The 27,763-nt window shown below is 52.4% G+C and overlaps 1 protein-coding gene across 3 annotated transcripts in view; it reads right to left on the bottom strand.

Annotated features, from left to right (window-relative positions):
• Positions 1-27,763, bottom strand: part of Tmem63b (transmembrane protein 63B) — a 36,470-nt gene that overhangs the window by 3,215 nt on the left and 5,492 nt on the right. For 2 of the 3 annotated variants that reach the window (XM_045156949.1, XM_045156948.1), the window contains exons 2-19: positions 24,814-24,996; positions 24,117-24,196; positions 23,839-23,877; positions 22,799-22,889; positions 19,319-19,356; positions 18,233-18,375; positions 18,086-18,137; positions 16,846-16,954; positions 15,395-15,465; positions 10,011-10,091; positions 6,919-7,042; positions 4,402-4,535; positions 4,135-4,272; positions 3,630-3,783; positions 1,755-1,861; positions 1,515-1,601; positions 1,274-1,339; positions 48-210 (exon numbers count right to left, since the gene is read on the bottom strand). In XM_045156949.1, the coding sequence (XP_045012884.1) occupies positions 48-210; positions 1,274-1,339; positions 1,515-1,601; positions 1,755-1,861; positions 3,630-3,783; positions 4,135-4,272; positions 4,402-4,535; positions 6,919-7,042; positions 10,011-10,091; positions 15,395-15,465; positions 16,846-16,954; positions 18,086-18,137; positions 18,233-18,375; positions 19,319-19,356; positions 22,799-22,889; positions 23,839-23,877; positions 24,117-24,196; positions 24,814-24,972 (1,836 nt within the window). In that variant the 5' untranslated portion in view covers positions 24,973-24,996. The remainder of the gene's footprint in view (positions 1-47; positions 211-1,273; positions 1,340-1,514; positions 1,602-1,754; positions 1,862-3,629; positions 3,784-4,134; positions 4,273-4,401; positions 4,536-6,918; positions 7,043-10,010; positions 10,092-15,394; positions 15,466-16,845; positions 16,955-18,085; positions 18,138-18,232; positions 18,376-19,318; positions 19,357-22,798; positions 22,890-23,838; positions 23,878-24,116; positions 24,197-24,813; positions 24,997-27,763) is intronic. The other variant, XM_045156950.1, reaches the window with a different exon arrangement.

Below are 27,763 nucleotides of genomic sequence, written 5' to 3'. Positions count from 1 at the left end.
CCCAGGGGGCGCCGTGGGGGGCCGCTGCCGCCCCCTAGCGGCCATACCCGCTTCACGTTGCGTCTCTCGGCGGCCGAGCGCGCCAGACACAGCCGGATCATGTACATGAGCAAGCCCGGGATGCGCAGCAGGTCCATGGCGTTGCCGATAAAGGCCGAAGCAATGACGTAGTTCACGAAGAAGGCGCCGTTGTCCGGCAGGAACACACACCTGCGGGCACCACGTGCTCCAGCCTTGGGGGGTGATCCACTGACAGCACCCCATGAACCCCCCCTCTCCCCCGACTCCTGTGTCCTGGGTCTCCCCCCCGGGTGTGAAGCCCAGGGTGTTAAGATGTGCACAGCTGGTCCAGAAACTCTCACAGAATGAAGGGACAGTATGGGAATCGGCCTAGAGACACCTCTAAGCCTTGCACCCCACAGAAGACCCTAGGAGAGGGTGCTCCAGCCCATGCAGGACCACCAGGATAGAACTACGTGAGGTCTCCAGGGACGCCAGATGGGAGCCCCAGATTCCCCCCCCCAACACAAAGGTCTCTCCCTCAGTGATACTCTCAGAATACAGCAAGCTTCTGTAACCCTTCCCCAGATTTTTTTAGGGGAGGGAAGCCCAAGAACTTAAAAGCTCCCCGAATGCCAGTCGCCCCTAAGCATGCCCCAGGAGCTTGTGCCCACGACGACGGCCAAAGTATGCAACTCGGATGCGTCCGTACAGGATCCTTCCCCAAGAAGACGACCAGAGGAATTCCACAAGCACAGCTTGCGTGAGAAACTACGGATGCTCCCAGAACTTGTGCCTCATAAACACCCTCCGATATGTGAGCCCCAAGCCTTCCTCCCACTCCTGACACTTTCTACAGATATCCAGAGGTGTGGGCTCCTCGGGACCCTCAGGGATACACTGAGACCCGACCCCAGGTCACTCCCAAAGTACGACCGAGTTCCCCAATACCTCTGCAACCTCCGGGGTGAAACTCAATAGTCCCGCCCAGAATGACCCTGATCCCCGCAGACCTCCCCCAAATGTGAACTCCACGACCCTAACTTTGAGCATGAGCTCAGCATCTGAATATGTTCTGAGTGTGAGCCCTAACGCCCACCCCAGCCCGGGGGTACCCTCTTTTGGCTGATCCGGCACACCAGTGGGGTTACTGCTCCCCCGCCCCTTGGTTGTGGAAGCTTGGTCACACTTTCCCAGAGGGGCAAGGCAGTGTCTCGGCAGCCATGCCCACCCCCTGCTATGAGTCTGTCTCCCCAGGGGTGCCGTCACTCACTCAAACCGAATGGCAGCCTCAGCCAAGAATTTCTTGTCGAAGAGCCAGCGGAAGAAGAGGTCCAGGCTGCAGGGGCGGACAGGAGAGGGGTGGGGCCTGGGCGGGTGCCTACGGGGGGGGGGGGGGGAGCAGTGCGCTCCCAGGGGTCCCAGCTTTCTTTGTGGACAAACCAGGAGCCCGACCCACCCTCTCTCCTCTTCCTGCATTCTCAGCCCCCCACCCCCAAACCTTCAAAACTTACCTGCTCAGCCCCAGGGAGGGCAGAAGCAGCACCATGAACAGGAGGAAGGTGTAGCACTTATGCATGGTGGTCCTGTTCTCCCCGGAGCTGGGGGGGGGGGCAGGGCACGGCAGAGGTCAGGGGAGCCCAGTCCACACCGGGAGGCTCCCATGGGTGGTGTAGGGCGCAGGGCAGGAAGCCTGGCTGGGAGAAGGGGAGCCCCGAGGCTCTGCAGAGCGCGCGCGCGGCGGGGCGGCTCACCGCGTCCAGTGCGCTTCGAAGAAGGCCGAGTAGTAAACGATGGTGGGAAGCAGCGCCGAGAAGCACCACAGGAGCAGCGTGGGGAAGAACTGGGTGATGATGGGATTCTGCAGGGGGCGCAAGGGGCAGGTCAGGCACGGACAGGCAAGTGGACCCAGAAAGAGGACCGGGGCCAGGACCATGGGAAGAGCCCCCAGGGTGAATAACACGGCAGGTGGGCACTTGCTGAGCACCGCCCATTTTCCTGATGAGATAAATCGAGGCAACAAGAGTCTCGACCTCTTAGTTACTTAGTAAGTAGCAGGGAGACACTGTGGACTGAGGACTGGGTCTTATCTTTTTAAATATGTATTTATTTATTATCTGGTTTTCCGAGGTAGGGTCTCACTCTAGCCCAGGCTGACCTGGAATTCACTATGTAGTCTCAGGGTGGCCTGGAACTCACCGTGATCCTCCTACCTCTGCCTCCCGAGTGCTGGGATTAAAGGCGTGCGCCACCACGCCCAGCTTCTCTCTCTCTCTCTTTTTGCACCATGCCCAGCTTATCTTTTTCTCCAAGGTAGGGTCTCACTCTGGCCCAGGTTGACCTGGAATTCACTATGTAGTCTCGGGAGACCTCAACCTCATGGTGATCCTCCTACCTCTACCTCTGGAGTGCTGGGATTAAAGGCGTGCGCCACCGGGCCCGGCTCCCACTGAGCTTTTTCAGCCCTGAGTTTCAAGGAGACAAGCTGCAAGCATGGCAGGGGGGGAGAGAACGACAGGGGGACCTATTCTACCGAAGCCTTGCTTCAGGCGCTAGGTTTCATGTTCACGAAGGGACCAGAATCTAGGTGTGAATGCCAAGGATCACATGTAAACTGTCAGGTTTCAGCTGGAGAGACAGGGAGAAGGAAAGGGGCCTTTTCCAGCGTCACACGCCTTCCTGGATGTTGCTCTAGGAGGCGTCAACCGACGAGCCGCCTCTCCTGTGTACAGGTACGGGAAGCCCAGGGGCATTGTGGGAGGTGGTGGTGTCATTGAGTGTCCTGCAGGGGCCAGGCTGGGACAAGCAGAACCAGAGCTATGCTGAGGGACACTCAGGGCCAGACACTGGTGCTCATGGCACAATAGTTCTGAACGGTTGGGGGAGGCTGGGCTGGTGGCACATGCCTTTATTCCTAGAACTCCAGAGGCAGAGGCAGGAGGAGTGCTGTGAGTTCGAGGCCAATTTGGGACTACCAATATGAGTTTAGGTCAGCCTGAGCTAGTGTAGAGACCTTACTTCACAACCGCAACAAATAAACAAAAAAAATCAACAGACCGGGTGTGGTGGCGCACGCCTTTAATCCCAGCACTTGGGAGGCAGAGGTAGGAGGATTACCATGAGTTCAAGGCCACCCTGAGACTACAGAGTTAATTCCAGGTCAGCCTGGGCCAGAGTGAGACCTTACCTCGAAAAACCAAAAAAAAAAAAAAAAAAAAAAAAAAAAAAAAATCAATAGAAGGGCTGGAAAGATGGCTTAGCTGTTAAGGTACTTGCCAGCAAAGCCAAAGGACTCAAGTTTGATTCCCCAGTACCCATGTAAAGCCAGATGCACAAGGTGGTGCATGTGTCTGGAGTTCATTTGCAGATTTGCAGTGGCTGGAGGCCCTGATGCACCCACTGTCTCTCTCAAATAAATAAATTCTTTTATTTTAAAAAAGGGCTGGCAGCCAGGCATGGTGACGCATGTCTTTAATCCCAGCACTTGGGAGGCAGAGGTAGGAGGATTGCCATGAGTTTGAGGCCACCCTGAGACTCCATAGTGAATTTCAGGTCAGCCTGAGCTTGAGTGAGACCCTACCTCGAAAAACCAAGTAAATAAAAAAAGGCTGGGTGGGTGCTGGTCTCACATTGAGGTACTCCACAGGCTTGGTGACGTTGAATTTGTCCATTGTGGTGATGATGATGGCTGGGGTAGTGAGGAAGAAGAGCAGGATGAAGAGGACGACATTGATGACCAGGCAACGCAGCCACCAGATGAAGCCTCGGATGGAGAGGTGCTCCCTGGGAAAGGGAGGGGGAGAGAAGGGGTCACTCCAGGGATTTTAGGCTGATTGGTCCCCAGTGATATTTGTCCTCTTTTTTTTTGTTTTTTTTTTGCAAGCACAGAGAGAGAAGGAGAGAGACACAGACAGAATGGGCATACCAGGGCTCTAGGTGCTGCAAGTGAACTCCAGGTGCACGCGCCACTTTGTGCACCTGGCTTTATGTGGGTACTGGGGAAATGAACCTGGGTCCTTAGGCTTTGCAGGCTAAGCTATCTCTCCAGCCCAACATTCACCCTTTCCATCCTCTTCCTATCCCCTGAGCAACCCCTCAGGCCTTGAGAAGCATCTCCAACTCCCGACAGCTCACCAGTAGATGTTCTGGGGGTCGGGGGCGTAGGAAACGGTCCAGTTAGAAATGTGCAGGGCCTCGCTGCAGGAAGAGGCGCGCGGCTCCCCTCGGCAGGCGCAGCCCTGGCACTTGCACACGTTGAAGTCCTTCAGGATGCTGGGGGGAGGGGAGGGGAGGGAGTGTGCTTGTTACTGCGGCCCCAGCCGGGACCCCACTTTCCACAGTGGTGGGCACGGAGTGCAATGTCAGCGAGAGGCTGGGGGGCTGGGCAGGGCAGGGGCTCACATGGCGGTGATGGTCTCATTGTGGAAGGTGACGAAGGCCATGCCAAGGGGCTTCTCATTTACTTTCTCCTTCTCCCTCTTGTAGTCCTCCCTCAGCTTCTGTTCTAGCTTTGTGTAGTACTCGATGGCCTCCACCTGCCGGAAAGTGAGGGCTGGGCACTCACTGCAAGCCAGGCCTGCCTCTGAGGCTATTATTATTTTTTTAATTTTTTGTTTTTTTTTTCTATTTTTTATTTTTTAAATAATTTTTAAAAATTGTTATTTATTTATTTGAGAGCAACAGACAGAGAGAGAAAGAGGGAGAGAGAGAATGGGCACGCCAGGGCTTCCAGCCACTGCAAACAAACAAACTCCAGACGCGTGCGCCCCCTTGTGCATCTGGCTAACGTGGGTCCTGGGGACTCAAGCCTCAAACCAGGGTCCTTAGGCTTCACAGGCAAGCGTTTAACCACTAAGCCATCTCTCCAGCCCTCTGAGGCTATTTTTTTTTTTAACATTCTTTTAAAATTCTATTGATTGACTGATTTTTTTTTTTTCAAGGACAGAAAGAGAGAGAGAACGGGCACAGCACGCCCTTAGTGTATCGAGCGGTGCTGGCGAATCAAACTTGGGTAGTTAGGCTTTGCAGGCGAGTGCCTTGGCCACTGAGCCATCTCCCCAGCCCTTCTGGGGCTCTTCTACATGGGGACTCACTTTGTCCTTGCCACAACTTTGCAAGGTGGGTACTATGAGCCTCATTTACAAAAACGGAGGCACAGGACACTTAGGGAATTTGCTCAAGGGCACAGAGTAAGTTCGGCAAAGCACAGTGACGTTCATTTGTTCTTTTGTTTAGTTTTTATGAAACAGGGTTTCCCTATGCAAATCAGGCTAGCCTCAACCCCCTCCTGCCTCAGCCTAAAAACTACTGGGCTTACTGCTGGGTGTGGTGGCACACACCTTTTATCTCAGCACTCAGAGACAAAGGTAGGAGGTTCACTGTGAGTCTGAGGCCAGCCTGGGACTAGAGAGTGAGTTCCATGTCACCCTGGGCTACAGCAAGAAATTATCTCAGAAAGCAAAAAGAAAACTCTACTGGGTTTACAAGTGTCATACCATCTTCTCCCAGACCTTTTCCTCTTGTTTTTAAAAAAGTTTATTTTTTCAATATTTTAAAAAAATTATTTGACAGAGAAAGAGGGAGAGAGACATGCAGAGAGAGAGAGAATGTGCACACCAGGGCCTCCAGCCACTGCAAATGAACTCCAGGTGCGCCCCCTTGTGCATCTGGCTAATGTGGGTCCTGGGGAATCAAGCCTTGAACCGGGGTCCTTAGGCTTCACAGGTAAGCACTTAACTGCTAAGCCATCTCTCCAGCCCTCTTCTTCTTCTTTTTAATATTTTTATTTATCATTTAATTAATTTTTTAACTTATGTAACTTTCAATTTACATTTATTATCATTTACTATATGAGCAGAGACATGAAAAAGAGAGAAAGAATGGACACCCCAGGGCTTCTTGCCACTGCAAATGAACTCCAGGCACATGTGCCACTTTGCGTATCTGGCTTTACATGGATACTGGGGAATCCAACCCAGGCAGTCAGGATTTGCAAGCACACAACTCTTTAACTGCTGAGCCATCACTCCAGCCTCCTTTTTTTTTTTTTCTTGAGATAAAAATCTCATGTATCCCAGGCTGACCTCTCAAACTCACTATGTAACTGAGAGCTAAGAAATTTTGATCCTGGCTGCAGAGATGGCTCAGCAGTTAAAGGCACCTGCTTGCAGTGCCTGAGAGACTGGGTTTGATTCCCCAGGACCCACGTAAAGCTAGATGCGCAAACTGGCATGTGCGCCTGGAGTTCATTTGCAGTGGCAAAAGGCCTTGGTGTGTTCATTCATTCTGTCATACTCTGTCTCTCTTTCTCTTTGCTTGCAAATGAATAAATAAAAATATTAAAAACAAACAAACAAAAGATCCTCCTGGGCTGGCATTTGCTTGCAAAGCCAAAGGTCCCAGGTTCAATTCCCCAGGACCCACGTAAGCTAGATGCACAAGGCGGTGCATGTTCTGGAGTTCATTTGCAGTGGCTGGAGGCCCTGGCGTGCCCATTCTCTCTCTACTTTCTCTTGGTCAAATAAATAAAAATAAAAAATATAATTAAAAAAAAAGATCCTCCTGCCTCCACCTCCTGAGTTCTGAGACTAGAGGTATGTACCACCACACATGATTTTACATGGTGCTGGGGATAAAACCCAGGGTCTTGGGATGTTCTACCAACTGAGCAACACTCTGAGCCCCCTTGCTGACCTCTAACATGTGGTTTGCAGACCTGGTCACTGCAGAAAGGGGCAAACTTGGGCATCAGGGATTCCGGGAGCAGGTAAGGACAGGCCGGGGGTGGGACTTGGCCTCACCTTCTCTGGGAGTCTTTACCATGTCTGCTTGCCCTGGGGTGGTGGGGCATCCACATCTGTTGAAACCTGCCCGACCATTCTTGGACCCACCAGGGACCCCCGGTGGCCCGCACGGTACCTGCTCACAGCCGCGCACCACACAGCAGCAAAGGTGCCCGCAGGGCTTGGGGTTGATCATGGCGGCCACGTTCTCCTTGCTCTGCAGGTTTGTGAAGTAGAGCTTTCCTCGCTCAGCCTTCTTCCTGTGGGATGCAAAAGCAAGTCGTCCACAGCCGAGCAGGGCGGCTCACGAAGGAGCCCAAAGCTTCCTTAACTGTGAGTCTCCTGGCACAATGCTGTGTGTGTGTGTGTCGGGGGTGGGGTGCGGGTAGGGGTCACGAAAACTCTGGCAGTGGTACAAAGCTTCTGAATGTGCCAGGACCAAAAGTCAATTCAAAATCCAACGTGCCCGGAATCTGAGATGTTTCTGGCAGTGCCAGCCTGCGTGGAACCGCTGCGGCCCTGGCTCTGAGCACACACTCGAACCTGGTGCGCTGCCACATCCCGACGTGCCGCTGAAGGCTGTCTGAACACCTCTGCTCAGGTTGGAAGTTACTGTACGTCATAAAGCTTTTACTGTACCAATTTTCTTTTCTTTTTAATTTCTTGTTATTTTTTCCTTTATTTATTTGAGAAAGAGAGGAGGAGGAGGGAGAAATAGGCAGATAGCGAATGGGCGCTCAGAGCCTTTAGCCACTGCAAATGAACTCCAGATGCATGTGCCCCCTTGTGCATGTGGCTTATGTGGGTCCTGGGGAGTTGAACCTAGGTCCTTTGGCTTTGCAGGCAAACACCTTAACCGCTAAGCCATCTCTCCCTAATGTGCCAGTTTAGAGAAACACAATGGTTTATAGAAAATACAGGATTTTACTATTTTTCATGCTGACTAGGGTGGCTGGAATTGGGTGTCCTCCATAATTTATGTGTTCTGAGCGCTTGATGACCAGCTGATGGCAATTTGGAAAGTGGAGCCTTGCCGGAGGAGGTGCGTTGCTGGGGGTGGGCTTTGGGGTGTTACGGCCAGCTCCGCCTGGCCAGTGTGCAGCTTCCTCTCACGCTGCGGTGTTCCTCCAGCCGAGGCAGAGGCGAGGCCTGGCCTCTGCTCACGCCATGCTTCCCCTCAAGCCTGTGAGCCCAAATCAACAACTTTCCTCCCACCAGCTGCTTCTGGCCAGGTGCTTTATGCCAGGGAGGCAAAGGTAACTGCGTCACTGTCACTGCTCAGTAGGTGTCAAGTCAGTGAATCTTCAGATTGGGTTGTAAGGCAGGAACATTCACTGCATCAGTAGGCTTTCATCTTTAAGAAATGGTAAGATTATATGTATACAAGAGAATTAGAATAAATTTATGATTGGAAAATACTTGATTTATAAACCTATTTATGTGAAGTACCTAGAGCCATGAGAAAATTTCTCAGGCAGAAAGGGGTCATGACAGAGGAGTGCTCAGCACTGAGACATCCCTATCACACCTTCCAAGGCTCAGGGTCCATTGCGGAAGAGGCGGTGGAAAGAATGTAAGAGCCAGGGGCTGGAGAGATGGCTTAGCGGTTAAGCGCTTGCCTGTGAAGCCTAAGGACCCCGGTTCGAGGCTCGGTTCCCCAGGACCCACGTTAGTCAGATGCACAAGGGGGCGCACATGCCTGGAGTTCGTTTGCAGAGGCTGGAAGCCCTGGCGCGCCCATTCTCTTTCTCTCTCTCTATCTGTCTTTCTCTCTGTGTCTGTCGCTCTCAAATAAATAAATAAATAATTAAAAAAAAAAAAAAGAATGTAAGAGCCAAAGGAAGGGTAGGACTCCTTACAACGTGCTCCTCCAGACACAAAATGGCCTGGATATCCATGACCTCATAGTGCCTGACACTACCTACACAAGACCATCATAGCAGGAGGAAAAGATACGATATCAAAATAAAAGAGACAGGGACAGGATATGATGGAGAGTGGACTTTCAAAGGGTAAAGTGGGGGAAGGAGGGAATTACCATGGGCTATTGTTTACAATTATGGAAGTTGTCAATAAAAAAAAAATTAATGAAAAAGAGAAAAAAGAAATGGGTCATGAGTGGAAAAAGTTTAAGAAGCACTGATCTACTCCATTTTCCACAGATGGGCTGTGTCCTGATCTCTTGCTTCTTTAGGGTACATGGCTCAGACATGATCCAGCCCAGGGTCTCCTATTTAATTCTTTTTTTTTCGGGGTAGGGTTTCACTCTAGTCCAGGCTGACCTAGAATTCACTACGGAGTCTCAGGCTGACCTGGATGCTATTCAACTCTTTTTATTTTTATTTTTTGCTTATTTTTATTTATTCATTTGAGAGCAGCAGACATATATAGAGAGAAAGAGGCAGAGAGAGAAAGAGAGAGAGCGTGTGCGCGTGTGTACCATGGCTTCTAGCCCCTGCAAACAAACTCTAGACACATGACCCCCTTGTGCATCTAGCTTACATGGGTCCTGGGGATTCGAGCTTCAAACTGGGGTCCTTAGGCTTCACAGGTAAGCGCTTAACCACTAAGCCATCTCTCTAGCCCCGATTCAACCCTTATTATCTAGCATAAATCTTCAGACAGGTAGGGAATATAGACTCCTGTGGTGGTGTGAATTAGGTGTTCCCCCATAAACTCAAGGTTTTTTAAATTTTGGTTTTTCAATGTAAGGTCTCACTCTAGCTCAGGCTGTGTGCCCCCACTGCCTTGCCAAACACATGTTTTATGTTTGGTTCCTAGCTGATGGCAATTTGGGAATTTGGAGGAGGTGTGTTGTTGGGGGTGGCTTAGGGGTGTAACAGCCAGCTCCCCTTTGCCAGAGCATGGCTCTCCTGCTACCGTTGTCTACCTGCTGTTGGCAAGAAGGTGATGTCCAGCCTCTGCTCTACATCTTTTCCTGCCGTCATGAAGCTTCCCCTTGAGACTGTAAGCAAGAAAACAAATCTTTTCCTCCCATGAGCTGCTTTCAGTCGGGCACTCTGTCCCGACCACAAGAAGGAGCTCCAACACCCTTGCCTCTGGCGACACACTAAGCTCTGGGACTCACTCTTTCCAGAAAGGAAGTAACAGGCACTTTGGGAGATGAGTCAAATTCAAAATGCCCAAGGAAGCACCTGGAATAGAAGCCAAGATGCCCTCCATGATGGGCACGAGGCCCCTGTCTCCCTCTCCTCCCCCGTCCGTTACCTCTCCGCATCAAGGAACATAAGGCGTGCCACGTTGTAACAGGGGCGGGCTTCCAGAACCGTGCAGTTCGGGTAGGCCTCCCTGAAACAGAGATCAGCTGTCACCTTCGGCAGGGACCCACACACTCACCCTCTCTCACACGAGGACTCCATCCCTCAAGACATACATTCCTAATTCAAGATCTCTCTTTCTCGGTCTACACACGCAGAGGCTGCCCAAGGGCAAAGCTGTGAAATCCTCCATGTTTACGTAGTTGGGGAGTGGGCAGAGACGAGAGGACGGTGCGATGGCAGCAGGAACTGCCAACCAGGGTGCGTGGGGACATGCGTGCAGCTGGGGAGGCCCGGGCTATGAACTCGAGGTCGAGGAAAGTTGTTTCTGGTCATAGGCTATTCCTTTCACCTTGTTCCCAGAAGGCCTGGTCCTGGTCCAACACTTGGCCTTGACTTTGAACTCATTCCAACTAACTTTGGTCCAAGACCTACAAGAAACTGATCCTGAATGAGCGAGTGAGAAAGAGAGAATTGGCACACCAGGGCCTCCAGCCCCTGTAATTGAACTCTAGATGTGTGCACCACCTCGTAAGCATATGTGACCTTACACGCTTGCATCACCTTGTGCGTCTGTCTTATGTGGAATCTGGAGAGTTGGACATGGGTCCTTGGGCTTTGCAAGCAAGCGCCTTAACCACTAAGCCATCTCTTCAGCCCTTTATTAAAATTTTGATGACAGCCGGGCATGGTGGTGCACGCCTTTAATCCCAGCCCTCGGGAGGCAGAGGTAGGAGGATTGCTGTGAGTTCGAGGCTATCCTGAGACTCTGTAGTGAATTCCAGGTCAGCCTGGGCTAGAGTGAGACCCTACCTCAAAAAAAAAAAAAAACAAATAAAACAAAACAAGAAAATTGATGACAGACCAAGAAGTGATAAAGATGTATGAGATCAAGTTACATACTAACAAGATGGGCTTCAGGAACTCATAAAAATTTGGAAATGAACTTCTGAGGTGGCCATAGGTGTTGTTTTTTTTTTTTTTTTCCCGAGGTAGGGTCTTACTCTAGCCCAGGCTGACCTGAAATTCACTACGTAGTCTCAGGCTGGCCTTGAACTTACAGCAACCCTCCTACCTCTGCCTTCTGAGTGCCGGGATTAAAGGCACGCGCCACCACAACCAGCGGCCACAGGCCTTTTGACTCTAGTGTTGTACAGTTGATTTTGGTTTCCTCTTCGTAAGGGTGAGCTCTCACTCTCACTGGATTAATGGAAAATTCTCTAAATCCAACCACACAGGGACCCAATTTGACATATGTTCCGTAGCTCTTCTGGGACAGTCTTCCAATCCTGGTGAACTCCACAGCTGGACCCCAAGCCTCAATGAACACCGATAACCTGCTCAGGGGCTTGAGGAAGACAAGTATTGTCTCCTGCTCATCATTATGGCCCCAGGTTTATGAAACAGCCTGCACATTGCAGGTGCTCAATAAACTGGGCGAGAGCCGGGCGTGGTGGCGCACACCTTCAACCCCAGCACTTGGGAGGCAGAGGTAGGACTGCCGTGAGTTCGAGGCCACCCTGAGATTCCACAGTGAATTTCAGGTCAGCCTGGGCTAGAGTGAGACCCAACCTCGAAAAACCAAAATAAAATAAAATAAATAAAAATAAACTGGGCGAAAGCGATGACTCAGTGAAGTGCTGATTTCATAATGCTCATCCTACTGGTTCCCAGAAATTCCAGTAAGGAACAGACTCTCCCTCACCCCTGCTGACAGAGGGAGCATGAACTCTATTCACAGGCTGTTTCCTAAACGAAACGAGAGAATAACTCCTGCAAGCAGCCGGCCAGGACGATAGATGCCCCAAGAGTCAGTAAGTACCGCTGCTTTGTCTCCCAGGTACGAAGCACATCCTAGGCATGCGACGGTGCGCGTGCGCTCACACTGCACGCTCAGGTCTCTGCTCAGATGCCGTACTGTCAGAGACCCGCTGACTTCCCCGACTCGGCTCACTCATTACCACCTGCCCTCACTGACAGCGTCCTGTCAGCACAAAAAGCCGGGCGTGGTGGCGCCGCCTTTAATCCCAGCACTCGGGAGGCAGAGGTAGGAGGATCCATGAGTTTGAGGCCACCCACAGACTACGTAGTGAATTCCAGGTCAGCCTGGGCTACAGTGAGACCCTACCTTGAAAAACCCAAAAAAGAAAAAACAAAAAAAGTGGCACAAGAGGCCTGGAGAGATGGCTCAGTGGTTAAGGTGCTTGCCTGCAAAGCCTAAGGACCCAGGTTCAATTCCCCAGGACACACAGAGAGTCAGATACACAAGGTGGTGCATGTGTCTAGAGTTTGCAGTGGCTGGAGGACTTGGCACATCCTCTCTCTCTCTCTCTCTCTCTCTCTCTTTTTTGAGGTAGTATATCACTTTAGCCTTGGCTGGCCTGGAATTCATTCTGTAGTCTCAGGCTTGCCTCTAACTCATAGCAATCCTTTTACCTCTACCTTTCAGCACTGGGATTAAAGGCATGTACCACCAAGCCTTGCCTATTGTCTCTATCTGCCCCCCTCCTCAAATGAATGCATAAATAAAAATTTAAAAGCCGCACAAAAAGTGATGCAAGTGTCTGACATTTGTCTGCAGCAGTAAGACATCTTGCTGTGCTCAGACACACATAAAATAAAATAATAATTTTTTTTTTTTCAAGGTAGGGTCTTGCTCTAGCCCAGGCTGACCTGGAATTCACTATGTAGTCTCAGAGTGGCCTCGAACTCACAGTGATCCTCCTACCTCTGCCTCCTGAGTGCTCAGATTAAAAGTATGTGGTGCCACCATGCCTGGACAAAATTAATTAAAAAACAAAAATATATATTTGAAAATACAGAGAGAGAGAGAGGAGAAAAGAAGAGATATGAGATACAGAGAGAATAGGTGTGTCAGGGCCTCTAGTTGCTGTAAATAAACTCCAGATGCATGGGTTACCTTGTGCATCTGAGTTTACATGGGCACTGGAGAATCTAAGTTGGGTCATTAGGCTTTACAGGCAAGTGCCTTAACTGCTAGACCATCTCTCCAGCCCCTAAATTAACTTTTCTCTTTAGGTAAGGTCTCTCTCTGGCCCAGGCTGACCTGGAATTCACTATGTAGTCTCAGGGTGACCTTGAACCCACAATGATCCTCCTACCTCTGCTTCCTGAGTGCTGGGATTAAAGGCATGCACCACCATGTCTGGCAAAATTAAATTTAAAAAAACTGCACATTGCATGAATGGGTGATCACCCATCAGTGCCCAGTGCTCGATTCTGTAACCAGGGATCCGGAATGTGACCTGACCAGCCGATGCTCCGGATCCCGCCCAGACAACATGCTGACCTCATCCAGGCCAACGACTGGACTGTGAGTCAGGCAACTGACAGAAGACCTGGACCCCGCTCAGCCCACCAGAGCCCCTTTCTGTGGCCACTGGCGAGCTTGCAATCCACAGCACAGCCTGACTTGGGCAATCTCCGCTCAGGCCCTAGAGTATCTCCTCCAGCAGATCTCCCAGGTGTGAGCCCCGAGCTGGGTGGCCTGTCATTCATCTTTTAGCGCTCCACACCTGCCACAGTAAGAAACTGATGTGTTTAGCGAGTGGACAGATGAATGCGTGGCAGCTCTCCTGGCCTGGTGTGTACACTGTCCCTCAATAGTCACCTATCACGGGCTCTGTCCCAAGAAATGCCCCTGCTTGTGGGGACTGTTTTTTTTTTTTCTTCTTCTGGGAGAGGGGTTTCAAGGTAGGGTCTCACTCTAGCCCAGACTGACCTGGAATTCACTATGGAGTCTCAGGGTGGCCTCAAACTCACTGCAGCCTTCCTACCTGTTGCCTTGAACTCATGGCAACCCTCCTACCTCTGCCTCCCAAGTGCTGGGATTAAAGGCGCGCACCACCACACCCGGCTTGGTTGCTTTCTTTCCCTCCCTCCCTTCATGTATATGTATATGTATATGTATATGTATATGTATATGTATATGTATATGTATATGTATATGTATATGTATATGTATATGTATATGTATATGTATATACACACACACTTTTTTTGTGAGAGTGTGAGGGAGAGCACAGAGAGAGAATTGGCACGCCAGGCTTCCGGCCACTGCAATCGAACTTCAGATGCGTGCGCCCCCTCGTGTGTGTGCAACCTCGTGTGTGTGTGTGTGCAACCTCGTGTGTGCGCAACCTCGTGTGTGCGCAACCTCGTGTGTGTGTGCAACCTCGTGTGTGTGTGCAACCTCGTGTGTGTGCAACCTCGTGTGTGCAACCTCGTGTGTGTGCAACCTCGTGTGTGTGTAACCTCGTGTGTGTGCAACCTCGTGTGTGTGCAACCTCGTGCACTTGCATCGCCTTGTGTGTCTGGCTTACATGGGACCAAAGAGTCAAACCTGGGTCCTTAGGCTTTGTAGCCAAGTGCCTTAACCACTAAGCCATCTCTCCAGCCCTCCTTTTTTAAAAATATTTTTATTTATTTGCAAAGAGACTGGGGGGTGGGGGCGGGGGAAGGAAGAGAGGGATGAAGAAAGGATGGGTGCTCTAGGGCCTCTTGTCGACAAACTCCAGACACATGTACCACTTTGTGCACCTGACTTTACATGGATCCTGGGGAATCAAAACTCAGGCCACCAGGCTTTGCAAGCGAGTGCTTTAACTGCTGAGCCATCTCTCTAGCCCTGGTGCGTTTCCTTGCGGCCTGGCACCTCCGCTCATTCCTCAGTGTTCAGATACCTGAACTCAGGGCCGAAGAACCCACGGACCAGGCTCCGTGGACTCCAGGGACCCCTGAGCTTCTCCCCACTATGGCTGCACACAGGTCAAAGAAGTTGTGACCTAACAGGGACTCTGAGCCAAACATTTATAACCCAACCCAAGCTGAGAGGGGAGAGGGTGGTGGAGGGAACAAATCACGCTCTTCTGGATTTTATTTATCCTGCTTTACTTTACTTTTTCTTTTTTTGAGTTAGGGTCTCGCTGTAGCCCAGGCTGACCTGGAATTCATTCTAGAGTCCCAAGCTGGCCTCAAACTCATAGCCATCTGCCTACCTCTGTCTCCTGAGTGCTGGGATTAAAGGCGTGTGTTGCCATGACCGGCTGGGCTTTAGTTTCTATTTGATTTTGGCCGTGGTGGAGATCAAGCCCAGAGCCTTAACCCTGCTGAACAGTGGCTCTACCCCTCACCACAGCCTCACGTGCTCTCCCAGGGCCTGCCACACAGCGCGGTGTGCAGCGCAAGGTCTCCTTCCTCTCCGATCTGCCCCCGTGTCTGCTAGCAGCCTCTATCTAGGTCCAAGGCGGCAGCGTGCTCTACAAGAGAAGTGAGGGCCTGCAGCCTGAAGCTGGGTGCGGGCAGCATACTCACTCAAAGTGCTTCTTGATCTTTTCTGACTCTGCGTATTTGGAGATGCCATTGATGAAGAGTGTCCGCTTTACCTAGGGGAGAGGGAGGCGGGTTGGCTTTATGTGGAAGGGAAGGGAAAAGGGCACAGGTGAGCAGAGAGGCAGGCAGAGCGGGGGACCAAAGAGGACGAGTACGGGATATGCTGGATCGCAGGGTGTTTTTGTCTTGTTTTTAAGGCAGGGTCTTGCTCTAGTCCAGGCTGACCTAGAACTTACTATGTCGTCTCAAGGTGGCCTCGAACTCATAGAGATCCTCCTCCTGCCTCCCAAGTGCTGGGATTAAAGGTGTGTGCCAGGGCTGGAGAGATGGCTTAGCGGTTAAGCGCTTGCCTGTGAAGCCTAAGGACCCCGGTTCGAGGCTCGGTTCCCCAGGTCCCATGTTAGCCAGATGCACAAGGGGGCACACGCGTCTGGAGTTTGTTTGCAGAGGCTGGAAGCCCTGGCGCGCCCATTCTCTCTCTCTCCCTCTATCTGTCTTTCTCTCTGTGTCTGTTGCTCTCAAATAAATAAATAAATAAAATTTAAAAAAAAAAAAAGGTGTGTGCCACCATACGTGGCTAGGGTTGTGTTTCTTTTTTTTTTCCTAAGTCATAATACTTTATAAAAAATATTTTTATTTATTTATTTGACAGAGAAAGACGGAGAGAGAGAGAATGGGTGTGCCAGGGCCTCCAGCCACTACAAATGAACTCCAGACACATGGCCCCCTTGTGCATCTGGCTAATGTGGGTCCTTTCGCTTTGTAAGCAAACACCTTAACTGCTAAACCATCCCTTTAGCCCCCCTTTTTTTTTGTTCCAGGTCTGTTATTCTCCTAAACTAGAAGCACAGCTCTCCAGCTACCCCACAGGGAATGACTGAGGCCTTCATGACCCCACAGTGAATACGATACCCCACTGTGGAGGGCCTAAGGTTGTGTTTCTAATAGAAATCTAATGTCACAGCTGGGCGTGGTAGCACACACCTTTAATCTCAACATTTGGGAGGCAGAGGTAGGAGGACTGCTGTGAGTTCCAGGCCACCTTGAGACTACATAGTGAATTCATAGGTCAGCCTGGGATAAGAGTGAGACCCTACCTCAAAATAGCAAAACAAAAAAGCCATGGGTGATGGTGCACACCTTTAATCCCAGCACTCGGGGGCAGAGGTAGGAGGGTCACCATGAGTTGGAGGCCACTCTGAGACTACATAGTGAATTCCAGGTCAGCCTGGGCTACAGTGAGACCCTACCTTAAAAAAAACAAAAACAAAAAAAACCCCTCCAACATCTCATTGCACAGGTGAGGGGCCCCAGGGTCAGGAGCACTGGGGTGACACAGGATGGGGCTCTGGAGCTGCTCAGGCGGGACTTAAATGCAGGTGGCCAGTGCCACAGTGGCCACCCCGCGGGCTGAGCAGGGCCCTGCTCCTTACCAGGTCGTCCTCCTTGTAGCGCATCTTAGAGGTGTGTCTCCGCATGCTGTAGACGGTCAGCAGCAGGTACAGGAAGGCGAAGGAGGTGTGCAGCCACAGCAGGTTGTTCCTGAGGGAGGGAGAGGGAGGCATGGGGCTCTTGGGGGCCAGGACACTGCCACCCACCTCCCGGTGCTGAACCCCCATATAGATGGAGTCTTTCCTTTGCCTCTTGTCTTCTGACACTGACACCCCTCACAAAGCGAACCCTACATTCCACAGACACCTTAGGCCCCAAGACCGTCTCACCCTAATGGGCATGTACCCCCCAAAAGTCACCTCTTAATGTTCTACCTACTGGCTGGGGAGTCTTCCCACCACTCCAGCCAGTCTTCCCTGGCCCTGGGTATTCCCCTTCTATTTCCATTTTTCATTCTATTTTCTTTTTTAAAATTAAATTAAATTATTTGAGGGAGAAAGAGACAGAAAGAAGCAGATAGAGAGAGAATGGGCACACAAGGGCTTCTAGCCCCGCAAAAAAACTCCAGACGCACATGCCACCTTATACATCTGGCTTATGTGGGTCCTGGGAATTGAACCAGGGTCCTTTGGCTTTGCAGACAAGCGCCTTAACCGCTAAGCAATCTCTCTAGCCCTCTTGATTTTTTTTCAAGGTAGGGTTTCACTCTAGCCCAGGCTGATGTGAAACTCACTCCGTAGTCCCAGGCTGCCCTCAAACTCACAGTGACCCTCTTACCTCTGCCTCCCAATTGCTGGGATTAGAGGTGTGTGCCACGGCAGCCAGCCCCTCTTAAAATCTGTGTATGTAGATGCATGCGCCCTGTGTTCACGTGGATGGAGGCCAGAAAAGGTTGGGTACCCTCCTCTGTCTCTCCTCCGTGATATTTCGAGACAGAGTCTTTCACTGAACCTGGAGCTGGTGTTTTTTAGTCAGGATCAGCTAGCCAGCAAGCTGCAGCAATGCTCCTGTCTCCCTCCACCTCTCCAGCACTGGGTTACGGGCACATGGGTGCTGGGGACCAAAGTCAGGTCCTTGTATGGCAAGCATTAACTTCCAAGTCACTTCCCCAGCCTATGCGCCCCTCTTCTACATGTGGCCCTCTCTGGGGGTCCTCAGCAGAGTCACCCCTGCTATTTCTAACCATCTCTGCAGCCTCACAGCCTTTCCTTAGGTCACCCCCCCCCCCTTTGTCCTCTACTTTCCCACCCCCGCTGCCCGGCACCTCTCCACCAGCCTCACCCTGATTTTAAGTTGGCAATGGTAGTTCTCCCGAAGCTGTAGGCATTGTTCTCTGGAAGGTGGGAAGAGAGGAGATGGTGATGGTGGGGGAGGGGCAGGGCAGGCGCCCCCTCATCTGCTGCCCCAGGCTTTCTGGCCCTCACTGACCCAGCAGGTCCCCTGAGAAGTTGACGGGCAGGACGATGCCCACCGAGAGGACGCCCACAACCACCAGCAGCCCGATTATGTGCCTCTGGAAGGACAGGTAGTGCACGGCATCGCCGCCGCACTTGTCCCGGATCTCGTCGTCCCTGCAGACCGAAGGGGAAGCACAGAGGAGGTCAGCGAGCACCGGCAGAGGAAGGCCTGGCACCTGCCTTCCCTAACCCACCCTGCACATCCATCCTAGCGCCCTGTGATGTGGCGGCAGAACGCGGTTCAAGTGAGATCTCCTGGTCCCTACGTCCCTGGCAGTGGAAAGGAAGAGGTGAGCAGGAGATGAGGTGGGAGGCACAGAAGGAGAGAGAGATGGAGGAGGGAGAAGGAAAGGGGTAAGAGAAGGAAGGCTGCAGAGAGAGGAAAAGGAAGAAAGGCAGGGAATGGAGAGGACCGGACAGGAAGAAAGAAGATGGGGAGATGGGGGGAGGAGAACCAGAAGGAGGGATGTTGAAAGAGAAGTGGGAGGAGGCTAAGAGGTGGGTGGCAGCAGAGCCTCATGGGGCCGTTTGGGTGTCAGGGCTGAACTCCCTTGGCAAAGGGCCACCCTGGGGAAGGGGAGAGGGGAGGGCCAGGGGCGTGGCTGGCACAGTGCTGACCTGTCGAGTTTCCTGCCTTTCTCAGTGCTCACTGCCTGCCTGTGGTCTCTGGCTGGATCTCTTGAGTTCTGCCTGCTGGACGCTGGCTCTGGCCTGCAGCTGACTGGAGGCTCCCAGCCTGCCCGCTGCCCCACCCGCTGGCTGCTCGGAGGCTGAGGTGGGCGGGGGGGGGGGTGCCTGCCCCTGCTCTCAAGCAGTGCCTGGGGCTGTGAGAGGAGCACCCAGCTGGCCCCGGGCAGGGTGTCACACAGGAGATGGTTGGACAACAGCGAAAGGGAGTGTCGGTAGAGGCTAGCCCCCATGGCATGGCCTCTTGGGGTAAGGTGCAGGGCGGCGGGCTGGCTAGGAGCGCTAAGGCCCTCAAAGCTGCTGGCCTCAGATTTGGAGAGAGCTGACAGGTCTTGAAGCTTCTCTCTCTGTGTGTAGACCATTCACTTACTTTATCCTGAAGATGGCTGTCAGCCAGGAACAGAAACCCTAGGGGGACAGAAGGAGGACAACTGAAGACCCCAGCCGACTGGCCTGACCACCCTTCCCGAAAGTCCCACCCACTGGGCTTTCCAGCCTGCACCTCGCCTGGGTTTAGATCCCATACCCACCCCTGCTCCTAAACAAAAACTCCACGTAGCCAGGCGTGGCGGCACACGCCTTTCATCCCAGCACTCGGGAGGCAGAGGGTAGGAGGATCACTGTGAGTTCAACGCCAGCCTGAGACTACATAGTGAATTCCAGGTCAGCCTGGGCTAGAGCGAGACTGCCTCAAAAAGCCAAAAACAAACAAACAAACAAAAACACCTCTGTGAATGCTGGGCATTTAACTATTTAACTCAGTGGTGGAGGGCTTACCTAGCATGCATGGGGCTGAGATCAAGCCCTAGAACTGGAAAAATAAAAGTACACAAACACTCACACACACACACTCCATGAAGATGTGGGGGCGGCAGGTCTGCCCTCAAGGAAAAGAAAGGCCCAATGATTTAAATGGATTATGTGTGGAATCCCACGCATGGAGCTGCAGACTACTGTAAAGCCCTGTGTTTGGGGTTGGAGAAATGGCTCAGCGGTTAAGGCACTTGCCTGCAAAGCCTAAAGACCTAGGTTTCATTCCCCAGCACGCACATCAAGCCGGATGCACAAAGTGGTGTGTGGTGCCAGGCGTGGTGGCTCATGGCCATAGTCCCAGCACTCGGGGGTTGAGGTAGGAGGATCACTGTGAGCTTAAGACCAGCCTGAGACTACATAGTGAATTCCAGGTCAGTCTGGGCCAGCTTGAGACTCTACATCAAAACGACAACAGAAGTACGCACAAAGTGATGTATCTGCAGCTTGTCTGCAGTGGCTAGGAGCCCTGGCGTACCCATTCTTACTCTCTTTCTCTTGTCTTGCAGATAAGCAAATTAGTAAATAAAATATTGAAAAAAGGGCTGGAGGGATGGCTTAGCAGTTAAGGTGTTTGCCTGCAAAGCCAAAGGACCCAGGTTCTATTCCCCAGGACCCATGTTAGCCAGATACACAAGGGGAGACACGCGTCTGGAGTTTGTTTGCAGTGCCTGGAGGACCTGGCATGCCAATTCTCTCTCTCTCTCCCCCTTTTTCTCGGTTAAATAAATAAAAATATAATATTAAAAAATATTGGATGGGCTGGAGAGATGGCTTAGTGGCTAAATGCTTGCCTGTGAAACCTAAAGACCCCGGTTTGAGGCTTGATTCTCCAGGACCCACATTAGCCAGATGTACAAGGGGGCACATGCGTCTGGAGTTCGTTTTCAATGGCTAGAGGCCCTGGCATGCCCATTCTTCTCTCTCTCTCTTTCCCTCTGTCTGTCTCTCTCAAATAAGTAAATAAGCAAAAAAAAAAAAATTAAAAAAAAAATATTGGAAAAAATGGGCTGGGAAGATGGCTTAGCAGTTAGGGCGTTTGCCTGCAAAGCCAAAGGATCCCGGTTTGATTCTCCAGGACCCACGTTAGCCAGATGCACCAGAGGCACAGCCATCTGGAGTTTGTTTGCAGTGGCTGGAGGCCCTGGCATGCTCATTCTTTCCCTCACTTTCTCTCTCAAATAAATAAATAGGGCTGGAGAGATGGCTTGGTGGTTAAGCACTTGCCTGTGAAGCCTAAGGACCCCGGTTCGAGGCTCGATTCCCCAGGACCCACGTTAGCCAGATGCACAAGGGGGTGCACGCATCTGGAGTTCATTTGCAGTGGCTGGAGGCCCTGGTGCGCCCATTCTCTCTCCCTCTCTCTCTCTCTCCCTCTCTCTCTCTCTCTCTCTCTCTCTCTCTCTCTGTCACTCTCAAATAAATAAATAAAAATGTATTAAAAATATATTTAATTTATAGGGCTGGAGAGATGGCTTAGCGGTTAAGCACTTGCCTGTGAAGCCTAAGGACCCTGGTTCAAGGCTCAGTTCCCCAGGTCCCACGTTAGCCAGATGCACAAGGGGGCGCACGCGTCTGGAGTTCGTTTGCAGTGGCTGGAAGCCCTGGCGCGCCCATTCTATCTCTCTCCCTCTATCTGTCTTTCTCCCTGTGTCTGTCACTCTCAAATAAATAAATAAATAATGAACAAAAAAATAAATAAATAAATAAAAATTCTTTAAACAAAATCTGGGCATGGTGGCGCATGCCTTTAATCCTAGCACCTGGGGAGGCAGAGGTAGGAGAATCACTGTGAGTTCAAGGCCAGCCTGAGACTCCGTAGTGAATTCCAGGTCAGCCTGGGTTAGAGCGAGACCCTGCCTTGAAAAACCAAAATAAATAAAAAAATAAATAAAATTTAAATTAGAAACAGACAAACAAAAACTGTGTCTATGTGGGCCAGAACATGGATGGGAACAGTCTGGGGCCCTAGGGTGACAAGACATCCCCCGACCTCCCTCAGATAAAAGAGTTTGCAACATGGCTGCTAAAAGCGACAGGCGCAGCATGCTGCCGGAGCGTTGGCCTCCATGCTCTGGTCCATCTCAGAGGGACCGAAGTGCAGGGTCACGCCAGCTGCACCAAGTGTCTGTGTCCCAGGCCTGCCTTCGGGCAGAAGATGGGGAGCTTCAGGGCAGGCTGGGTGGGAAGAACCCTCCCCTACACCCCACCGGGACAAGACCCAGGCCCAGCCCAGGATGGAGAGAGGACGCCTTCCAGCTGGGATGCAGGACTAGTCATCCGGGTGCCACCCACTCCTGGGGACCATGACGACTCTTCTGGCTAGTGGGGAGGAGACCTGCGCTTTGTCACGTGCCCTGGAGCCCAACTCGGGAGGCTGTCAGCCGTCTCTGCCGGGGCTGCTGCAGGAGCCCCGGCCCAGCTGGACTGTCCCAGGGCCACCCGGGTGCCCGAGGGTGAGGGTTCTGCCTGGGACCTTCACGTCACGGTGGAGGAGGGTCAGACACGCAGCATCTATGTGCTGGGCCTGATGCGGAAGGGGACCTGGGTTCTGCTGTGAACTGTTAGGTCTGAAAGGACTGCTGCCTGCCACTCAGTGCCAACACCCCAGCAGGTCAGCTAGTCTCCACAGCCAGGGCCACCAGCCTGCAACCTCTGTATATACACCATGCAGCCTGTACTTTTTTTTTTTTTTTTTTTACACTTTTTGCCACCAAGACCCTGAAGGGAGATATAACCTCTAAAACCCTGTGCAAGGAAAAAGGGCAGATTGATCAGTGGCAGAGGTGGGCACCCATCTCTATTGTGGTGAACAAAGTTTACAACTGACAGGTGTTAGGGCTGTGCCATTTAGAGGTTTTGACACTGGACACAGGAGCCCAGAGCTCTGGGTCTGGTGTCCTGTGGATTTTAGACAGGATTTTAGAGGAGAAGGTCCCACTACTGTTCCTGACCCCCAGCCTTACACGCTGGAGGCTGTCCAATCTGTCCGTCCTGGAGTGCGGGCAGGGGTGCTAAGAAGTTCAAGGAAGTCACTTACATTATCCCTTTGGTCAAAGTCGACGGAGCTGGAGACAGAGGTGAGACGCTCATACCGGTCATGACTGTCCCCGTGCATAGCTGAGGCCACACTGGGGGGCGGGGAGATGAGAGAGCAGAGCCAAGTGAGAGGGTGTGTGCGCGTGCCCCAGGGGAGTGGGTGTGAGCACCCAGAGCTCCAGGGCTATAGAAGGCACAGAAAGCGCAGAGGTTCAGCTGAAGCAGCAGTGACCACCCCCTGCCCTGCCTCCCTCAAACAAGCCTTGTCCCTTCAGGGGACACCGGAGCTGGACGGTGCGTGAGCCTTAGGCGGGAGGGTATCTTCATCATTGCCCAGATGGAAGCTGAAGCAAGACTGTTAGAGGGCTCTCTGCAATTCCAGAGTTGACCAGCAGGGGGCGCGGGGGCAACAAAGCCAATTATTTTGAAACCAGCAAAGGGGAGGTGAAGGAAAGCAGAGACAAAGAGAACGCGAGGAGGTGAGAAAGTGGGAAGCGTTCTGTTAGGCAAGGCCCTACCCTCCCTGTTCCCTGAGCCAGAAGTTTCCACAGCTTCAACTCCGGTCCTATGGACAGAGACCACAAGGGGACACAAAAGCCACTCTGGGGGAGCTCCTTGGGCAGCACCCCTCCTAGGCCTCCAGGAGTAACTCAAGCAGGGAGCCCTGGAATATGAAGAACTGGCCGTTAGGGGATAGGAAGCCGCTGGTGGGCACCCAATCTTGTCTCCGTATGACTGCTGGGGAATGGCCTCTCCCTTCCTGCCAGCCAGGGCCGCAGAGGCAGGGCAACACAGAGGGCCTTCTCTTGGGCATGGAGCCAAGCCGGGGGAGTCTACGGTGGGGAGGGAGGCAGAGACAAGCTGGGGTGCCCCCTGCTCTGCGAAGCACACCACCTGCATTAATCAGAAACGTGAGCCTGCGAGGAGGAAACTGCAAGAAGAAACCACAAACTTGGCCCAGAGGAAAGAGAAGGGAAGCATGAAAGGAGGAGAGAGAGCAAAGTGGGTTCAGTGTGGGTGAGGGGCTAGCGCCCCACGTACTATTCCTGTTCCACTCGGTCTCTCTCCTGCCGCCGAAGCCTGGGGACAGAGAACGGACAGGGTCAGCAGGGGCGGGGGGGGGGAGGAGAGGGTCCCTGGGGACTGGCAAGGGACAGAGGCCCCACAAAGGGGTCCCCGACCCCTCCCATGTTGGTCCCGGGACAAGCCCCTCTTCGTCTTGCAATGAAGCGGGGTGGGAGACGCTGGGCTCCTTCTTACTCCTGAGCAATGTGGATCACGGATGCGAGGAGAATGGAGGGACAATCCAGGACGCTTACCTGTCTGCATCGGTCACCAAGGCCAGCCGCCCATAGTCCCAGGCCACCTTCCGGAGGATGGAGAATAAGAACAGCAAGGCCTGAGGAGAGAGCAAGGAGGCCCATGGAGGCGGGCTACCCGATTGCCACCGGATAGCAAGGGGACAGGGGCAGAAGGCCAGAACCCTGTCTGACGAGGGGAGGACCCTGGCTTGGGGATCAAAGGTTGGATATGGGCAGTAAGGTGGACATTCCTCTTATGGTTAAACTTGGGAAGGCAGGACAGGAGTCAAGAGTTTCAGATGTGTGTGTGTGTGTGTGTGTGTGTGTGTGTGTTTTCAAGGCAGGGTCTCACTCTAGCCCAGGCTGACCTGGAATTCACTCTGTAGTTTCATGCTGGCCTCAAACTCACAGACACCCTCTTAATTCTGAGTGCTGAATTAGAGATGTACACTGCCCATGCCTAGCTTGGAGGGATTTTTATTTTTTGTTTTTTTGAGGTAGAGTATCACTCCAGCTCAGGCTGACCTGGAATTCACTATGTATTCTCAGTGTGGCCTCGAACTCACGGCAATCCTCTCACCTCTGCCTCCCGAGTGCTGGGATTGAAGGCACGCGCCACCACGTCCAGCTGGGATTTTTTTTTTTGGGGGGGGGAGAAACTGGGGATGTCTAGGGCCCAGGTTACAAAGGTAGGCAATGACAAGAGAACACTCACAAGAAAGCACATGAAGTCCAGAGCCAGCACAGTGGGGACACCCCCAAAGGGCAGGCCCTGCAGGACGGTGCTGCGGATGCGGGCGCTGTAGCAGTAGTCCTTGGGGTTACTGTTGTTGAGGGCCGCGGTGCCCAGTGTGGCCAGGAGGAAGGGCAGCATGGCTGCTAGTGCCGCATGGTCCTCCTGGATAAAGGGCAGGGTGGTCAGCTGGGTTTGCCCCCTGCCCCCTCTTGGCCCTGCAGGGTGGGCAGGGGCTGGGGAGGACAGATCGCCAGCTGGGTGGGTGGCAGCTCTGGCTTCAAGAGATCACAGCCTGTGCAGAAGAGGGATGGGTCGCATGGACTTACCCGCACTGCCCTCTGGGATGCGGGAAGCACAACCCAGACAGAAGCGGGCCCAGCACTGGGGGACTGGTTTCACCATGCTGGAAGGTGTCTGTCACGGGATGTCCAAGGCCCACCTCCGCCCCTTATTCCCTCTCATTCTCTGTGTCGCACGGAGGGGCAGAGTAAAGGGGGGGTGGGCATGGGGACGGGTCTCAGTTTAAGAGGAGAGTTCACAGCAGGGCATGGTGGCACATGCCTTTACACCCAGCACTTGGGAGGCCGAGGTAGGAGGATATCTGTGAGTCTAAGGCCACCCTCAGACTACATAATGAATTCCAGATCAGCCTGGGCTAGAGCGAAACACTGCCTCAACCCCCCCCCCAGCACCCCCCTCCCAAAAGAGAGTTCACTATGAAGAGACAAAGAGCTGGGAGCCAGCTATGTCAATCTGATCATTTTCCCCCCTTCGGTTGTTTGAGGTAGGGTCTCACTCTAGCCCAGGAAGACCTGGAATTCAGTAGGTAGTTTCAGGGTGCCCTCAAACTCTGTGATCCTCCTGTGATCTGCCTCCTGGAGTGCTGGGATTAAGAGTGCACCACCTCACCCGGCCTGATCTTCTTTCTATCCCTACCAGAAAAGCTGCATGAGGGCTAGTTTCCGCTTCAAAACTGTCCTCAAGAGCGGGACTTCTGGGATCGTGTCACCTGCCTGGCCCCTAGCCACTCCTGCCCTGTCTCCATCCAGTTTTCCTCCAGGCTTCCTCTCAGCTCTCCAACTAGCTCTATGGGGGTCACAGAGGGGTGAGATGACTACAACTCCCACAGTGCTGTGCTCCTGCCTCTGGAGCAAGGCAGGCTGGGACTGCTGTGCCCAACAGCCAGCTTTTCCACTGGCAAAGAAGGGAAAGGTGGGCGGAGGCCTCGAAGTACACCCAGCACCACCCCCCCAGCAACCAGGGTACTAGGCTCCAGCCGGATGCCGGGCCACAGAGCTTGGTGGATAGGGGAGCAGGGAAGGAGGGAGGGGACAAGCCAGCTGGACGCCTGGGGCTCTGGAAATGCTTGAGGGCAGAGCTCAGCTGGGCCCTGGGGAGGCTCCCAGGGTGGAGAAGGTGGCTGCAGAGGTGGCAGCTGCAGCAGGGCTGCTCCACCCCATCCTACTGGAGCCCTTAGGGGCTCCTTCTGGAGACAACACGAAACTCTCTCTCTGCTGGGGGGGGGGGGGGGCGGGGGTTGGAGAGGGTCCCCAGGGAAGACAGGAAACCAGACAAAGAGAACAACAAACCTAGAATAAGTGACAGCAACTTGGAAGGGACTGTCTTTCAGCTCCCTAAAGTGACCCACTAGATTTCCCCTTCTAGCATCCAACCACAGGAGTTCTCCGAGGAGGAGGAGGAGGAGAAGGAGGAGGAGGAGGAGGAGGAGGAGAAGGAGGAGGAGGAGGAGGAGGCTGGCATTGTTTACATGTCTCCCTTGGTCCCAGGGAGTCTGCAAAGCTTGGTCAGGGAGGTGCAGGGAATGACTGCCCTCTATTTTATGCCTCCCTCTGTTCTGGGCAAAGCTGCCTCCACATGGGCTGAAGAGATGGCTCAGTGGTTAAGGCGCTTACTTGTAAAGCCTAAAGACCCAGGTTTGATCCCCTAGGACCCGCGTAAGCCAGATGCATAAGGTGCTGCATGTGTCTGGAGTTTGTTTGCTTCTTTTTCTATTTGTTCTATTTGCTTCTTTCTCTCTCTCCCCCAAATAAGTAAATAAAATATTTAAACACACACACATTTAGTAACAACAAGCACCATTTATCGAGTGTTCACTGTTTCAAGAATACCACATATATGACTACATTTAATCCCAACAGCCCTATAAGCTGAGTACCACTGCTAATTTTTTTTTTTTTTTTTTTTTTGAGGTAGGGTCTCATTCTAGCCCAGGCTGACCTGGAATTCACTATGGAGTCTCAGGGTGGCCTTAAACTCACGATGATCCTCTACCTCTGCCTCCTGAGGGCTGGGATTAAAGGTGTGCACCACCACGCCAGGTTTATCACTGCTATTTTTAACTTATTTTTATTTTTTATAATTTTTATTTACTTATTTATTTGCAAGCAGAAAGAGAGGAGAGAGGCAGACAGAGAGAGGATGGACACACCAGGGCCTCCAGCCACTGCAAACGAACTCCAGACGCATGTGCCACCTTGTACATCTGTCTTACATGGGTCCTGAGGAATCGAACCTGGGTCCCTTGGCTTCACAGGCAAGTGCCTTAACCATTACAGCATCTCTCCAGCCTCTCCACTGCTATTTTAAGGTGAGAGTACAGCAAGGTTAAGTAAGTTCCCCAAATGACAGAGCCGGGATTCAAACCTAAGTCAACCTCTTTCTAAAGCTCCAATACTTTCCAGCTTTTCATTTATTTATTTATTTATTTATGAGAGAAAGAGACAGTGAAAGAGGCAGGTAGTGAAAAAATGGCACACCAGGGCCTCTAGCCATTGCAGAACAAGTCCAGGCACATGCACCACCTTGTGCATCTGGCTTACGTGGGTCCTTGGGCTTCACAGACAAGTGCCTTAACTGCTAAACCATTTCTCCAGCCCCAGGCTGCTTTGCTGATGTGCCTAGAATAGGA

The sequence above is a fragment of the Jaculus jaculus genome, chromosome 8 (genome assembly GCF_020740685.1).
Source record: "Jaculus jaculus isolate mJacJac1 chromosome 8, mJacJac1.mat.Y.cur, whole genome shotgun sequence".
NCBI lineage: Eukaryota > Metazoa > Chordata > Mammalia > Rodentia > Dipodidae > Jaculus > Jaculus jaculus.
Note: the sequence above shows the minus strand (reverse complement) of the source record. Positions and strands in the feature narration are given on the sequence as shown.